The sequence below is a fragment of the Somniosus microcephalus genome, chromosome 4 (assembly GCF_052327205.1).
Source record: "Somniosus microcephalus isolate GS21.2 chromosome 4, FLI_Smic_1.0, whole genome shotgun sequence".
NCBI classification, from domain to species: domain Eukaryota; kingdom Metazoa; phylum Chordata; class Chondrichthyes; order Squaliformes; family Somniosidae; genus Somniosus; species Somniosus microcephalus.
This window is the reverse complement of record NC_140990.1, coordinates 122,821,596-122,839,275: the sequence shown is the minus strand read 5'-3', so window position 1 is coordinate 122,839,275 and position 17,680 is coordinate 122,821,596. Positions and strand designations below refer to the sequence as shown.

The 17,680-nt window shown below is 49.0% G+C and overlaps 1 protein-coding gene across 1 annotated transcript; it reads left to right on the top strand.

Annotated features, from left to right (window-relative positions):
• Nucleotides 1-15,456: 15,456 nt before the first annotated feature.
• LOC147119728 (uncharacterized) lies at nt 15,457-16,203 on the top strand (the record flags this gene model as incomplete). The annotated part of the gene is made up of 1 exon (XM_085984140.1): nt 15,457-16,203. A coding segment is annotated over one exon (747 nt), but the record flags the coding sequence as incomplete, so codon positions are not given.
• Between the last annotated feature and the right edge of the window lie 1,477 nt (nt 16,204-17,680).

Here is a 17,680-nt window from a genome sequence, read left to right as displayed (position 1 = left end):
TTAAGGCTGACGGCATTAAAGGGAGTGGGGCAGTGTGGACAGGAAGTTGGGTAAAGGGCAGAAAACAGAGAGTAGTGGTTAATGGATGTTCTTCAGACTGGAGGGATGTACACAATGGTGTCCCCCAGGGTCAGTGTTGGGACCACTGCTCTTCTCAATATAGAGAAATGATCTGGGCTTGGGTATGTGAGGCACAAGATCAAAATCTCCAGATGAGACCAAAATAGGGACCCTGGCCAACTGTGAAGAGGACTGTAAGTGACTTCAGTGTGAATACACAGGTTAGTAAATGGGGCAGGGAGATGTCAGCTGACATTTAATGTAGAGAATTATGAGGTGATGCATTTTGGGAGGAAGAAAAAAGTAGGAAATCTACATTAAATGGTAAAAGTTTAAAAGGAGTAGAGGGACAGAACAGTAAAGAGGTGTAAGATTCTAGCTGATGCCTTGTCTTATTAATTAGCAGGTTCGAGAGTCTGGTGTCAGCAACTTTAATACCTTATTAGAAATATAAGATGAGCAGATTCTCTGTCCTCTACCGTACTGTGGTAAAACCACCAATGAACTCCTGTACAAATGAATAACTGTCTTTAAAGCAATGTTACAGCACCTATGTCCGTTTGCTGAGTGTAAACAAGCTTTTTGTAAAAACCCTGAAACAACGCGATGACGTCATCATGTTGGTCACGTGGTGCCCCGTGTGTCGGGAAACGTGATGACGTCATGACGTCAGAGGTGGGCGGTTCTGAGTTCAGACCTCATGGAACAAGCTACTGTATAGACCTGTTTGCTGTTGCTCCTGCGTGTTTTTGTTTTGTTCACCAGTTTAATTAAATTCGGTTAATTTACTGAACTGACTCGACCTCAGTGATTTAGATAGGAATCCGTTGATTCCTACATTGGTGACCCCGAAGCTTCGCGGACGATTTTCGTGGAGGCAAGCTCGAGAACAAGATGGATGTGAATGCAGCGAGTTTGAAGCTCCCTCAATTTTGGGAACAACAGGCAGCCTCCTGGTTCGTTCAAGCAGAGGCTCAGTTCCAACTGCGAAACATAGTGCTGGATCAGACCCGTTACCTTTATGTGGTCTCCGCACTGGACAGCTCGACAGCTTCCCGCATTATCAGCCTGCTGGAGACCCCGCCCATGGAGAACAAGTACGAAATGCTTAAGGCGCGCCTCATGCAAGTATTCGGCCTCACAAAGGCGGAGCGCGCACGACGCTTGCTCGCACTCCCCGGGTTAGGCGATGCTAAGCCTTCCGAGTTGATGAGCCACATGCTCACCCTCCTTGGGTCTGAGCCGCAGTGTTTTATATTTCGTGAACTGTTCCTGAGCCAGCTCCCTGAGCAGGTACAAGCAGCCCTGGCCAGGTCGACGGCTATGGACGGTGTGGCGCTCGTGGCCGAAGCCGACACCATTTACGCGGTGATGCAACAGTATTGCGCCACCGCGATGCGCCCCGCCTCCAAGAACCCCGCCTCGGCACCTCCACAGACCGGCCTTTGCTACTACCACTTCCGTTTCGGTCAGAAAGCCAGATGCTGCCGACCCCCGTGTAAATTCGTGCCGCCGGCACCGAGAAGGCAGCAGCAACGATTGCGCGACCAGAAGAGAAGCCCCGAGGTCAGTTTTGCCTCCACAATGACAGTTGGTGATTCCAGGAAATTGTTGTACATCACCGACTCCATTTCGGGCCGGCGTTTCTTATGCGACACGGGCGCTCGGTGCAGCATCCTCCCCGCTTCGGTTCTCGACGTCCGATCTGGGCGGCACGGTCCTCTACTACAGGCCGCCAATAGCAGCGCCATCCATACGTATGGGCAGCGGCGTATCCAATTGTGTCTCGGCGGCCAACTCTTCCACTGGGAGTTTATCACCGCCACGATACCACTGGCAATCCTCGGTGCCGAGTTTTTCTGCACGCATGACCTACTGGTCGATGTACGTAATCGCTGCCTGATCCATGCCGCCTCACGAGCACCCGTCCCCTGTTTTCGGGCTCCGGCACGACCCAAGCGGTTGCCCGCACCGAGTCGCCGCCCGACAAGTTCGCCCGTCTGCTCAAGGAATTTCCAGAGCTCCCTCGACCCACTTTCTCTGCGACGACTGCCAAACACGGTGTTGAACACCACATTGCGATGACTGGCCCCCCGGTTTATGCCCGGGCTCGGCGATTAGAGGCCAGTGAACTCGAGGCCGCGAAGGCGGAATTCGCCACTATGGAGCGGTTGGGCATCATTCGCCGATCTGATAGTCCATGGTCATCTCCTCTACACATCGTGCCAAAGCCCGGCGGTGGGTGGTGGCCCTGTGGTGATTATCGGCGCCTCAACGAGGTCACAACTCCAGACCGGTACCCGATACCGTATATTCAAGATTTTTCTGCCAATTTGGCCGGTACGTCGTGGTTCTCCAAGATCGACCTCATCCGCAGATACCAGCAGGTGCCCGTCCACCCTCAGGACGTCCAGAAAACGGCAGTCATTACCCCATTTGGCCTTTATGAATTTTTACGGATGCCTTTCGGGCTTAAAAATGCGGCGTAGGCGTTCCAACGCCTCATGGATTCGGTGCTCCGGGATCTAAAATTCCTTTTCGTATACCTCGATGACATCCTCATCGCCAGCGCGTCAAAGGAAGAACACCTACATCACCTGCGCGTCCTTTTCCGCCATCTCCAGGAGCATGGCCTTATAGTTAACCCAAACAAGTGCCAATTTGGACTGAGGCAGATCGATTTTCTGGGCCACCGCTTCACCGCGGAAGGGGCACTGCCACTCAGGGTGAAAGTGGCAGCTGTCGCGGCATTCCCACGGCCGCAATCCGTCAAGGCGCTCCAAGAATTCCTCGGCATGGTAAACTTTTACCATCGCTTTGTCCCCCGGGCTGCCCAGCTCATGCGGCCACTCTACAAGGCACTCCGAGGGAAACCGGGGAAAGAACCGGCGATCTGGTCGTCGGTCATGGACCGTGCATTTGGGGACACGAAGGAGGCCCTCGCCAATGTGACGATGTTAGCGCACCCGCTGCACGGTGCCACCATCGCGCTCACGACAGATGCGTCGGACTACGCCGTCAGTGCCGTGCAAGAGCAATGGGTCGACGGGGCATAGCAACCGCTGGTGTTTTTTAGCCGCGAGTTACGTAGTAACGAACATAGCTATAGCACATTTGACCGAGAGCTGTTGGCGTTGTTCCTGGCCATCCGCCACTTTTGTTTTTTATTGGAAGGACGCCAATTTGTCGCTTTCGTGGATCACAAGCCCCTGACGTTTGCCATGGCTAAGATGACTGAGCCATGGTCGGCCCGACAGCAACGGCAACTCACTTTCATCTCCGAGTTTACCACTGACATCCGTCATGTGGCCGGCAAGGACAACGTGGTTGCCAATTGCCTTTCGCGTGCGGCCATCCAGGCCGTCCAACTGGGTCTCGACTATTCACTAATGGCGGTCGACCAAGCGGCTGACCCGGAGATGCATGCTTTCCATTCCGATTCGTCCGGCCTGCGGGCAGTGGACGTACTTTTCCACTCAGACGGCACATCCTTGCTCTGCGATGTCTCCCTGGGAGACCCACGCCCGATCGTTCCATCATCCTGGTGCAGGAAAGTCTTTGATATCATGCACAACCTCGCCCACCCGGGTGTGTGGGCTTCACAGAAGTTGTTAGCATCCAAGTTTGTCTGGAGGGGAATGCAAAAAGATGTGCTAAGGTGCAGCGCCACGTTAAAGCTCCTGTCGCCATTTTCGAGGTACCGGAGCAGCGATTTGATCATGTTCATATCAACCTCGGGGGCCCACTACCACCATCACAAGGGTTCACGCATCTGCTGATGATCATCAACCGTACCACCAGATGGCTGGAGGCCATTCCATTGATGTCCACCACCTCCGCGGATGTTGCCCGGGCTTTTCTTTCGTCCTGAGTTGCCCGTTTTGGCGTGCCATCAGACATTTCAACGGACTGTGGGCCGCAGTTCTCCTCTGCTTTGTGGAACGCCATGGCTTCAGAATTGGGCACCAAGCTCCATCGCACCACGGCTTACCACCCGCAGGCCAATGGGTTATGCGAACGCTTCCATCGTTCTCTGAAGGCATCGCTGCGGGCTACCCTCCAAGGGACCGCGTGGATGGATAAGTTGCCATGGGTAATGCTCGGGTTGCGCACGGCGCCTAAAGAGGACCTGCAGGCGTCGGCCGCCGAACTGGTCTACGGCCAGCCGCTCAGGGTCCTCAGTGAGTTTCTCCCATCGCCGACGCATCCGTGGTCCACCACTGAACAACTGGAGGCTCACCGAGCCGCGGCGCACGCTTTCCGGCCCATTCCGACTTCACAGCATGGACTGCCTGCGTCACATGTTCCGCCAATGCTCATGAGGGCTAAATTCATTTTTGTATGGCACGATGCCCACCGTAGTCCCCTCAGGCCTCCATACACGGGCCCCTTCCGGGTACTGAAGGCGGGCACCAAGAGTTTTCAGGTAGACGTCGGCGGGATGCCTGACTACATTTCCGTGGACCGCCTCAAGGCTGCACACCTGGACCTCGGACAGCCAGTCGAAACAGCGCAGCCGCCACATCCTGGGCGACCGCCTGCGGCCGCTATGCCTGGCCCATCGGCACCACGGCCCAGCTCCTCTCCTGCACCATCCATTCCTCTCCGGGAATATCGGAGTTGCTCTGACAGGATTAGAAACATAGAAACATAGAAGATAGGAGCAGGAGTAGGCCATTCGGCCCTTCGAGCCTGCTCTGCCATTCAACGAGATCATGGCTGATCATCCAAACCCTAGCACCCGGTCCCTACACCGACAGCCATCCCACCCAAGCCCTATCCCCGTAACCCCGTAACCCCATGTATTTAATTCCCCCTAACACTAAGGGCCAATTTTTATCATGGCCAATCAACCTAACCCGCACATCTTTGGACTGTGGGAGGAAACCGGAGCACCCGGAGAAAACCCACGCAAACACGGGGAGAATGTGCAAACTCCACACAGACAGTCACCCGAGGCCGGATTTGAACCCGGGTCCCTGGCGCTGTGAGGCAACAGTGCTAACCACTATGCCGACCTCCTCTGACTTTGATGATTAAAGACACTTCTGGGGGGGGCGCATGTGGTAAAACCACCAATGAACTGTACAAATGAATAACCGTCTTTAAAGCAATGTTACAGCACCTATGTCCGCTTGCTGAGTGTAAAGAAGCTTTCTGTAAAAACCCTGAAACAACGCGATGACGTCACCACGCTGGTCACGTGGTGCCCTGAGTGGCAGGAAACGTGATGACGTCATGACGTCAGAGGTGGGAGGTTCTGAGTTCAGACCTCGTGGAACAAGCTATTGTATGGACCTGTTTGCTGTTGCTCCTGCATGTTTTTGTTTTGTTCACCAGTTTAATTAAATTCGGTTAATTTACTGAACTGACTCGACCTCAGTGATTTAGATAGGAATCCGTTGATTCCTACAGTACCTTACATTGATCCATCAATCAGAGTAAACTTGCAAGTCCCACGTGTCCACAGTAACTTACACGAGGTCAGCCCGCTAGATGGAACCTCGGGCACCCTGAGCTTGATCTTTGGTGTCTCCAGTCCCGACTGCCCCCTTACATCAGGATCCCCTCACTTTTATACCCTGTAGTGATCCATCTCTGGCACCTGACTCTTCTTTGTCTTCTCTGCTAGGTTTTGGCAGGAAGCGAGGGAAAGACAGCTGGAACATCCCTAATCTGTGGTTTACAAGGACACTTTACCTGGTTCCCGGCAGTTACTTTACTTCAGTAATGTTCTCATTATCCCTAAACTACCTTGCCTGCTGTTAATGATGTTATTTCACAGTTTCACAGTTATAGGTATAAACATCACACATTATAATCTAATCTATTCTATTACTCACTCTGGTTTAAGCATTTATTGTGGTTAGTAACAGACAAAATCTGTTTCACCCCTGATCTGATTACAGACTCCAACATGTCAATTCAGTGAATGGAATGTCTTTTCAGTGTTGCGCCTGTTTGAGTTTCGAACTCAGATTAAACTTCTCTCTCCCATAATACTCATTATATCAGACATTTGATGTCAGTGTATTTTAGCCATGTTATGTTAATGTCTCTAAAACCTACAAGAAAGACAGACTTGCATTTATATAGCACCTTTCACCACCTCAGGACCTCGCAATGTGCTTCACAGCCAATGAAGTACATTTCAAGTGTAGTCGCTGACAGTGTTGTATTGTAGGAAACAAACGGTTCAGATACACAAACCTTTAAAAGTGGGAGGACAAGTTGATAAAGTAGTTTAAAGAAGCACAAGGGATCCTCGGTTTTATAAATAGGGGTGTAGAGTACAACAGGGCAGAGGTCATGTAAACCTGTACAAATCATTGGTTAGGCTGCAGTTAGAATATTGGTTCAAGTTTTGTGGCATCTTACACCAGGAAGGATGTCAAGGCCGTGGAGAGGGTGCAGAGATTCACTGAGATGATACCAGGGAAGAGAGGCTTTAGTTATCAGGAGAGATTTGAGAAACTGGAGCTCTTTTCATTAGAACAAAGGGTAATTGGAGATCTGAGGGAGGGGTTCAAAATTTGATCAGGTAAATGAGGAAAAACTATTTCCACCAGTCGGTGACTCAGGAACTAGAGGGCATCAAATTCAAACCATCACCAAAAGGCTCAGACCCAGGGATGAACTATCGAGCACACCATACAAAAATGTTCAGGACACTCACTGTCCCTCCGGATCTGTGTTGGGGAGAAACTGATGGGTTTCTCTTACCTTTGGTTTAAATGTTCTCATAGAGCTGTTGGATATCAGTGCTGGGGAATGGGGTGTCCTGAGCATATAATATCTGCCTTAAACACTCACCAGTCAGGTACAGCACGGGTTAGATACAGAGCAAAGTTCCCTCTACACTGTCCCATCAAACACTCCCAGGGCAGTTGCTCAGTGAAATCTCTCTCTCTCTAATGATACCAACCACATTTTCCCCGATATCGAATGAACTAAACATGAACACCTTCCAGAAGCTGAATTACCCGAGGTCCATATGCCAACACCCCTCTCATCTTCCATTCACTTCAATTGAAAGGAAACCGACAGATTGGACCAGTCAGGATTTGAAAGATATTTACAACAGATTCTACATGTTCTTAGAGTTGGGATCTTTCTCTATTCTGTCCACTCGAGGAGTTTGATAACAGACTTTCTCCTGTGAATATAGAGCTGGGATGTTGGACTGTGATGTGTTCACTTGTTCATCTTGTTGACTCTAAACCTTTGCCATTTATTTGATGTGATCTGTTTACTTGTACATATTTTTAAAAATACACTTGCTGAGTAGATTCAAATTTAAATTGAAAGCAGGTTTGCAGGCGTGATGCTCTATTCACACATCGAAGGTGAGAGAGATGCTGTGGGACACACGCTAAGTCCAGTAGCTGAAAGTGATTAACAGACTGGGTTTTGTGTTTAGTGATCCCGGGCGTGTTACCGAGACCATCCCTGAATACCAAGGCTAGGAGAGGCACTCTGGAAGGTATGGGGAGCTGGGACTTGTCCATGAGAGTAACCAAAGGTATGAGAACTGAAATAATCTCGAGTTAGAAAGGAGAAAAGGCCCAAAAATGGAGCAGTCAGTAACAGGACATCAATTAGTCTCCTCTTATCTTGGAGACAGCAAATATCAACACTGTGTGATTTGATATATCAAAATATTAAACTCCAGCCCAGTTATAGGGGTTATTAACATCAGCAGAAAGAAATTCCACCTGTCAGAATGAAGGCGATTCAGTCTGGATGCAATTAACAGCAGCAATAACAGCAGAATCGAACCCTTGCATCCACTTGTGACCTCGCTGAAGTCTCTGCAGGTCAGATGGCCGAGTGAAGCCCTTCCCACACTCAGACAAGGTGAACGGCCTCTCCCCAGTGTGAACTCCCTGGTGTTTCAGCAGGCTGGATGAATCAGTGAATCCCTTCCCACACTCAGAGCAAGTCAACAGTCTCTGCACTGTGTGAAGTCGCTGGTGAGTTACAAGTTGGAATGAGCAGGTGAACGGTCTCTCCCAGGTGTGAACTCACTGGTGCGTCAGCAGCCTGGATGATGAAGGGAATCCCTTCCCACACTCAGAGCAGGTGAATGGCCTCTCCCCAGTGTGAACTCGCTGGTGTGTCAGCAGGCTGGATGACTGAATTAATCCCTTCCCACACACGGAACAGGTGAATGGTCTTTCCCCAGTGTGAACTCGCTGGTGTATCAGCAGGTCGGATAACTGAGTGAATCCCTTCAAACATAGAAAAACATAGAACATAGAAAAAAACATAGAGATAGGAACAGGAGTAGGCCATTCGGCCCTTCGAGCCTGCTCCGCCATTCAATGAGATCATGGCTGATCTTCGTCTGAGATCATAGCTGATCTTACCAGTTCAGTACCCCGTCCCCGCCTTTTCTCCGTAACCCTTAATCCCCTTAGCCTTCAGAAATATATCCAATTCTCTCTTGAAAATATTTATTGAATTAGCCTTCACAGCCCTCTGTGGCAGGGAATTCCACAGGCTCACCACTCTTTGAGTGAAGAAATTCTTCCTCATCTCTGTTTTAAATGATTTGCCCGCTATTTTTAGACTGTGGCCCCTGGTTCTGTGCTCCCCGGCCATTGGAAACATTCTCTCTGAATTCAGCCTGTCCAGGCCTGCCATAATTTTATATGTTTCGATGAGATCCCCTCTCAATCTTCTAAACTCCAGTGAGTACAAGCCCAAACTATTTAATCTCTCTTCGTAGGTCATTCCCGCCATTCCAGGTATCAGCCTGGTGAATCGCCGTTGCACTCTTTCCATGGCAAGAACATCCTTCCGCAGATGGGGCGACCAAAACTGTACACAATACTCCAGATGCGGTCTCACCAGCACCTTGTACAGCTGTAGTAAGGTATCCCTATTCCTATACTCGAACCCCCTTGATATGAAGGCCAACATACCATTTGCCTTCTTAATCGCCTGTTGCACCTGCATGCTCTCCTTCAGTGACTGGTGCACAAGAACACCCAGGTCCCTCTGCACTTCCCCATCTCCCAATCTATTGCCATTTAGATAATAATCCACCCTCCTGTTTTTACCCCCAAAGTGGATAACCTCGCATTTATCCACATTATAGTGCATCTGCCACGTATCCGCCCATTCCCCCAACCTGTCCAAATCGCACTGTAGCCTCCTGACATCCTCATCAGAGCCCACCCCTCCTCCTAGTTTAGTGTCGTCAGCGAATTTGGAAATATTGCATCCAATTCCCTGATCCAGATCATTTATATATATTGTGAACAGCTGGGGTCCCAGGACAGATCCTTGCGGCACCCCGCTGGTCACTGCCTGCCACTCCGAAAACGAGCCGTTTATTCCAACTCTCTGTTTTCTATCCGCCAGCCAGTTCTCTATCCACGTTAATACTTTGCCCCCAATTCCATGAGCCTTAATTTTGCATGATAATCTTTTGTGTGGAACCTTATCGAAGGCTTTCTGGAAGTCAAGGTACACCACATCCACTGGCTCTCCCCCATCTATTTTACCAGTTACTTCCTCAAAAAATTCCAGCAGATTAGTCAAACACGATTTACCCTTTGTAAATCCATGTTGACTCTGTCCGATCCTTTCCCCATTTGTCAAGTGCTCCGCTATTTTATCCTTAATAATGGACTCTAGCATTTTGCCCACAACCGATGTAAGGCTTACTGGTCTATAATTCCCTGCTTTCTCTCTACCCCCCTTTTTAAATATTGGGGTAACATTAGCTACCCTCCAATCCACGGGTACTGTTCCCGAGTCAATGGAGTTCCGGAAGATGATCCTTAGAGCATCTGCTATCTCCAGGGCCACCTCCTTAAGTACCCTAGGATGTAGTTTATCAGGCCCCGGGGATTTGTCGGCCTTCAGTCCCCTCAACTTACCCAACACCATATCCCTAGAGATACTAATTTCTGTCAGCTCCTCCCTCTCATTAGTCCCTATGTTTGCCGATATTCCTGGGAGGTTATTTGTGTCCTCCTTTGTGAATACAGAACCAAAGTATGAGTTTAATTGGTCTGCCATTTCCTTATTCTCCATTATATATTCTCCCGAATCGGACTGCAAGGGACCGACTTGGGATTTTACCAGTCTTTTCCTCCTGATATACCGATAAAAGCTTTTGCAGTCTGTCTTTATGTTTGCTGCAAGTTTACTTTCGTATTCTATTTTCCCCTTCCTGATTAATCCCTTTGTCCTCTTTTGCTGTATCCTGTACTGCCCCCAATCTTCCGGTCTGGTGCTTTTTTTTGCCAGTTGATATGCCCTTTTTTTTGATTTTATGCTGTCCCTAATTTCCCTCGTTATCCACGGTTGAGTCACCTTTTTAGGTTTATTTTTATGCCAAACCGGTATAAACATGTTCTGGAATTCTTCCATTCTATCTTTGAATGCTTGCCATTGTCTATCCACTGTCAATCCCCCCAGAAACACCACCCAATCAATCTTACCCAATTCCCGTCTCATACCCTCGTAATTCCCTTTATTTAAGTTCTGGACCTTAGTCTCTGATTCAATTTCCTCACTCTCCATCTCGACTGAGAGCTCGATCATATTATGATCGCTCTGACCCAAGGGGCCTCGTACAAGAAGATTGCTGATAAGTCCCTTCTCATTGCACAATACCCAGTCTAAAACGGCCTGATCTCGAGTCGGCTCCTCGACATATTGGTCCAGATAACCGTCCCGAAAACATTCCAGGAATTCCTCCTCCTCAGAATTTTTACTAATTTGGGTAGTCCAATCAATATGTAAATTAAAGTCACCCATGATGACAGCTGTGCTCTTATCGCACGCTTCTCTAATTTCCCTTTTTATGCCTTCCCTCACCTCCATATTACTATTTGGAGGCCTATATATCACACCCACTAACGTTTTCCTCCCCTTGCTATTTCTCATTTCTACCCATACAGATTCCGTTTCATCCGAGTTAATATCCTTCCTTTCCATTGCATTAATCCCCTCCTTTACCAGCAATGCTACCCCACCTCCCCTACCTTTTTGCCGATCCTTCCTAAATATTGTATATCCCTGGATGTTAAGTTCCCAGCCTTGCCCACCCTGCAGCCACGTTTCTGTAATCCCAATCAAATCATACTTGTTTACCTCTATTTCCACAACTAATTCATCCACCTTGTTCCTAATGCTTCTAGCATTAAGATACAAAGCCTTCAGGCTTGCTTTTTTCACACTCTCATTATGAATTAGTTTGGCCCTTTGTGTTTCTCTCCTTTGCTTATTGCTTCTCACCTTTCTACCATCTATTTCTGACTTCATATGACTTCCCTCTTTTCCACTACCTAGGTTCCCATCCCCCTGCCAAATTAGTTTAAATCCTCCCGAACCGCCCTAGAAAATATTACCCCGAGGACATCGGCTCCCTCACAGTTCAGGTGTAGACCGTCCCCTTGGTAGAGGTCACTCCTCCCCAAGAACTGGTTCCAATGCCTCAAGAATTTAAATCCCTCTCCCTTGCACCACTGCTCAAGCCACGTATTTAGCTTATCTATCTTACTCTCTCTAAACTTATTAGCTCGTGGCACTGGTAGCAATCCAGAGATTACTACCTTTGAGGTCCTACTTTTCAATTTAGCTCCTAACTCCCTAAATTCAGCTTGTAGGACCTCCTCCCTCTTTTTACCTACATTGTTGGTACCTACATGTACCACGACAACTGGCTGATCCCCCTCCCCCTTCAGAATGCTCTGCACCCGCTCCGAGACATCCTTGACCCTTGCACCAGGGAGGCAACATACCATCTTGGAGTCTCGGTCTCGGCCACAGAAACTCCTATCTATCCCCCTTACAATTGAATCCCCTATCACTATAGCCCTATCCCTCTTTTTCCCGCCCTTCTGTGCAGCAGAGCCAGTCATGGTGCCCTGAACCTGGCTGCTGGTGCCTTCCCCTGATAAGTCATCTCCCCCAACAGTACCCAAAACGGTAAACCTGTTTTGGAGGGAGATGACCGCAGGTGACTCCTGCACTACCTTCCTGCCTTTACCCTGCCTTTTGGTCACCCATTTACTGTCTGAGCTAGCCTTTACCTGCGGTGTGACCAACTCACTGAATGTGCTATCCACAACATCCTCAGCATCGCGTATGCTCCAGAGTGAGTCCATTCGCAGCTCCAGCGCCGCCATGCGGTCCGCTAGGAGCTGCAGCTGGACACACTTCCTGCACACATAGTTGTCAGGGACAGTGTCCCTGATTTCCCACATGGCACAGGAGGAGCATGACACGGGTCTGAGCTGCCCTTCCATGACTTAACCCCTACAATACCTTTTTATTTACTACGATTTAGCTTAATTATTGAATTCTACTTAGAATAAGTTTGTGAAAGTACTCACCAACCAGTCACCTACCTGTTTTCTGGTGTTGTATTTTCACTGCCGCCTCCTGTCCTGGAACCTTTTCCACCTAGGTTAGGCTCCTGAAATAAAATAAATTGAACCTACCTTTTCAACTTCCCCTAACCCCTAAAAGGTTAGAGGAGGTGGAAGGGTGGGAGACACTACACTGTAGTGTTTCGGGTTTAGCAACAGCTCCACCTATATAAGAGTTACTGGCCTCCTGCTCTCCCGACTGCACCAGCTGCTCCCTGGTGACGTCACACACTGATTACTATTTACCCCTCTCCTCTGCTGTTGATTTGGTACGCCTCGCAACTGCCGCCGGTTTTTAAGCCGGCTCCTCCTCGCTGCTCTCTGCTGCTCCGAGTGGTCGGGCCTCGCAACTGCCGCCGGTTTTTAAGCTGGGCTCCTCCTCGCTGCTCTCTGCTGCTCCGAGTGGTCGGGCCTCGCAACTGCCGCCGGTTTTTAAGCCGGGCTCCTCCTCGCTGCTCTCTGCTGCTCCGAGTGGTCGGGCCTCGCAACTGCCGCCGGTTTTTAAGCCGGGCTCCTCCTCGCTGCTCTCTGCTGCTCCGAGTGGTCGGGCCTCGCAACTGCCGCCGGTTTTTAAGCCGGGCTCCTCCTCGCTGCTCTCTGCTGCTCCGAGTGGTCGGGCCTCGCAACTGCCGCCGGTTTTTAAGCCGGGCTCCTCCTCGCTGCTCTCTGCTGCTCCGAGTGGTCGGGCCTCGCAACTGCCGCCGGTTTTTAAGCCGTGCTCCTCCTCGCTGCTCTCTGCTGCTCTCTGCTGCACATGGAGCAGGTGAATGCTCTCTCTCCAGTGTGAATTTGCTCGTGTTTCAGCAGGTTGGATGACTGATTGAATCCCTTCCCACAGTCAGAGCAGGTGAATGGCCTCTCCCGAGTGTGAATTCGCTGGTGTATCAGCAGGCTGGTTGATGAAGGGAATCCCTTCCCACACTCAGAGCAGGTGTACGGTCTCTCCCGAATGTGAATTTGCTGGTGCTTCAGCAAGTGGGATGATGAAGGGAATCCCTTCCCACACTCAGAGCAGGTAAACGGTCTCTCCCCAGTGTGAACTTGCTGGTGTATCAGCAGGTCGGATGACTGAGGGAATCCCTTCCCACACATGGAGCAGGTGAATGGCCTCTTCCCAGTGTGAGTGCAATGATGAATTTCCAGTTCAGATGGGTTATTGAACCCTTTCCCACAGTCCCCACATTTCCACGGTTCCTCCATGGTGCGGGTGTCCTTGTATCTTTCCAGGTTGGACGATCAGTTGAAGCCTCGTTACACAGAACAAATGTACAGTTTCTCCCCGCTGTGAATGGTGCAATGGTTTTTCAGGCTGTGTAATTGGTTAAAGCTCTTTCCACAGTCAGTGCACGGGAACACTCTCACTCGGGTGTGTGTGTCTCGGTGATTTTCCAGTCACACTGATGTTTGAAATCTTTTCCCACAGACAGAACAGACAAACATTTCTCCTTCCACATTCAAAGGCCGATGATATTCAGGTCCTGAGTAAACGAGTGACTGTCAGATTTTGACATGATGTTTGGTTTCAGTTTCCCATCTGCAAATCCTCCCCTTCTAATACCCTGTAAAAGGAGTTTACAAAACTCATTACTTTACATATAGGACAGAAATTCAAAACAGACAATTTTAGTTTCTATGGAACATTCTTTCCTCTCTTCTTCCTCCGAAGCTGTAAATCCCCATCCGACATATTGTCCCGCCTTCCTATGCTAAAATTGCATGTCGCAAGATAGTTTGTCCTCCGCTCCCAGTTTTCAGTATGATCACTGGCTGTATTCAGTTCTACACTCACTGGTTCCTCTCTCTCTCCTCCGCTGAAGGTGCTGACTCCAGTTCTACATTCACTGGTTCTCCTCCCCCGAAGGTGCTGACTTTGGCTTGGTTCAGTTCCACACTCACTGGTTCCCCTCCCTCTCCTCCCCTGAAGGTGCTGACTCTGGCTGGGTTCAGTTCCACACTCACTGGGACCCTGATGCCCCGCCCACGTTTGGGTCCTTTACAAAGATAGCCACGTGAATCAAGATGGCAGCCATCAAAGACACTGCTTTCCTTTACAAAGATGGCCGCCCTTGGCCTTGGCCTGTTCCCGGGAAAAAGCCCCGGAGCTGCAAACGCGGAACCTGTAGGTTCTCATTCAGGGCTTGCGGCCTACACCAGGTGCTTATGAAGCTCACCCGTCGGGTGCGTTACCTCCCAGCGCCCCGCTGATTCGTAATCGGCGGAAAAACTTTTCACCCGCCTTTGTCCGCTTGTCGCAGTGAGTAAATCCCTTGCCACACACGGAGCAGGTGAACGTCGTCTCCCCAGTGTGAACTCTCTGGTGTCTCAGCAGGTCGAATAATGAAGGGAATCTCTTCCCACACACAGAGCTGGTGAATGGCCTCTCCCTAGTGTGAACTCGCTGGTGTCTCTGCAGATGCTTTTTGCTTTTAAATCTCTTCTCACAGTCGGAACATTTAAAAGGTCTCCCATCAGTGTGAACATGCTGGTGTCCCATGCTGGGACAGGGATTTACAGCTTCGGAGGAAGAGAGGAAAGAATGTTCCATAGAAACTAAAATTGTCTGCTCTGAATTTCGGCTCTGAATTTCTGTCCTATACTTAAAGTAATGAGTTTTGTAAACTCCTTTTACAGGGTATTAGAAGGGGAGGATTTGCAGATGGAAAACTCAAGCCAAGCATTATGTCAAAATCTGACAGTCACTCATTTACTCACGACCTGAATATCATCGGCCTTTGAATGTGGAAGGAAAAATGTTTGTCTGTTCTGTCTGTGGGAAACTATTTCAAAGATCAGTGTGACTGGAAAAGCATCGAGACACACACACCCGAGTGAGAGTGTTCCCGTGCACTGACTGTGGAAAAAGCTTTAACCAGTTGCACAGCCTGAAAAAACATTGCACCATTCACAGCGGGGAGAAGCCATACATGTGTTCTGCGTGTGATGAGGCTTCAACTGATCGTCCAACCTGGAAAGATACAAGGACGCCCGCACCACGGAGTAACTGTGGAAATGTGGGGACTGTGGGAAGGGATTCAATTACCCATCTGAGCTGGAAATTCATCATCGCACTCACACTGGGGAGAGGCTGTTCACCTGCTCCAAGTCTGGGAAAGGATTCACTCGGTCGTCCACCCTGCTGAAACACCAACGAGTTCACACTGGGGCAAAACTGTTCACTTGCTCCATGTGTGGGAAGGGATTCAATCAGTCATCCGACCTGTTGATACACCAGCAAGTTCACAGTGGGGAGAGACCATTCACCTGCTCCGTGTATGGGAAGGGGTTCATTCAGTCATCCTCCCTGCTGACACACCAGCGAGTTCACACTGGGGAGAGACCGTTCACCTGCTCTGAGTGTGGGAAGGGATTCACTCGATCATCCAACTTGCTGATACACCACCGAGTTCACACTGGGGAGAGGTCGTTCACCTGCTCCCTGTGTGGGAAGGGATTCCCTTCATCAGCCAGGCTGCTGAAACACCAGCAAGTTCACACCGGGGAGAGACCATTCACCTGCTCCATGTGTGGGAAGGGATTTACTGAGTCATTCCAGCTGGTAACTCACCAGCAGCTTCACACAGTGGAGAGAATGTTGACTTGCTCTGAATGTGGGAAGGGATTCACTGATTCATCCAGCCTGCTGAAACACCAGCGAGTTCACACTGGGGAGCGGCCGTTCACCTGGTCTGAGTGTGGGAAGGACTTCACTCAGTCATCCGACCTGCTGAGACTTCAGCGAGTTCACAAGTGACTGCAGGGGTTGGATTCTGCTTTTATTGCTGCTGTTAATCACATCCTGGACTGAATTGTCTTCATTCTGACAGGTGGAGTTTGTTTCTGCTGATGTTAATAACCCCTATAATTGGGCTGGAGTTTAATATTTTGATATTTCAAATAACACAGTGTGTTGATATTTGATGTCTCCAAGATAAGAGGAGACTAATTGATGTCCTGTTACCGACTGCTCCATTTTTGGGCCTTTCCTCCTTTCTAACTCGAGATTATTTCAGTTCTCCTACCTTCGGTTACTCTCATGGACAAGTCCCAGCTCCCCATATGTTCCAGAGTGCCTCTCCTAGCCTTGGTATCCAGGGAAGGTCTCGGTAACACACCCGGGATCACTAAACACAAAACCCAGTCTGTTAATCACTTTCAGCTACTGGACTTAGCGTGTGTCCCACAGCATCTCTCTCACCTTCGATGTGTAAATAGAGCATCACGCCTGCAAACCTGCTTTCAATTTAAATTTGAATCCACTCAGCAAGTGTATTTCAAAACAGATGAACAAGTAAACAGATCACATCAAATAATTGTCAAAGGTTTAGAGTCAACAAGAAGAACAAGTGAACACATCATGGCCCAATACACCTGCTCTATATTCACAGGAGAAAGTCTGTTATCTAACTCCTCGAGTGGACAGAATAGAGAAAGATCCCAACTCTAAGAACATGTAGAATCTGTTGTAAATATCTTTCAAATCCTGACTGGTCCAATCTGTCGGTTTCCTTTCAATTGAAGTGAATGGAAGATGAGAGGGGTGTTGGCATATGGACCTCGGGTAATTCAGCTTCTGAAAGGTGTTCATGTTTAGTTCATTTGATATCGGGGAAAATGTGGTTGGTATCATTAGAGAGAGAGAGATTTCACTGAGCAACAGCTGGTGTTTGCAACCAACTGGCCTTGGATATTTTCATCACAGAATGTTTCAATCAGAAATATGATGTTGGGATAAGAAAAGTCTGGAGACTAGTGGTTTGTGCTGCCCCAGGAAGGTCACAGTGTTTTTACTGCTTCTAACGTTGTTGATGTGTGTTGAAGAAAATGCAGACTTGTGTCTCTGGACTGTGCAGTAGCCAGAGATGACCATATTAGGCAATGCCAGCTCCAGTTTGATAAGAGGTTGATGGCAGTTAAAAAAATTTATCTCCCATTATCTGCAGACATCGAATGTCGCAGCATGCTGACAAAATTGGACTTAAGATTTTAACATATTGGATTAAATTATTGGGATCGGTTGTTATAGAATTGAATTGTTATAGAATGGAAAAGTAGTGAAGTTATGCTAAACTTGTATCGAACCTTGGTTAGTCCACACTTGGAGCACTGTGTACAATTCTGGCCACCATATTATAAAAAGGATATAGAGGCACTGGAGAGGGTGCAGAGAAGATTTACAAGGATGATACCAGAAATGAGAGGGTATACCTGTCAGGAAAGGGTGGACAGGC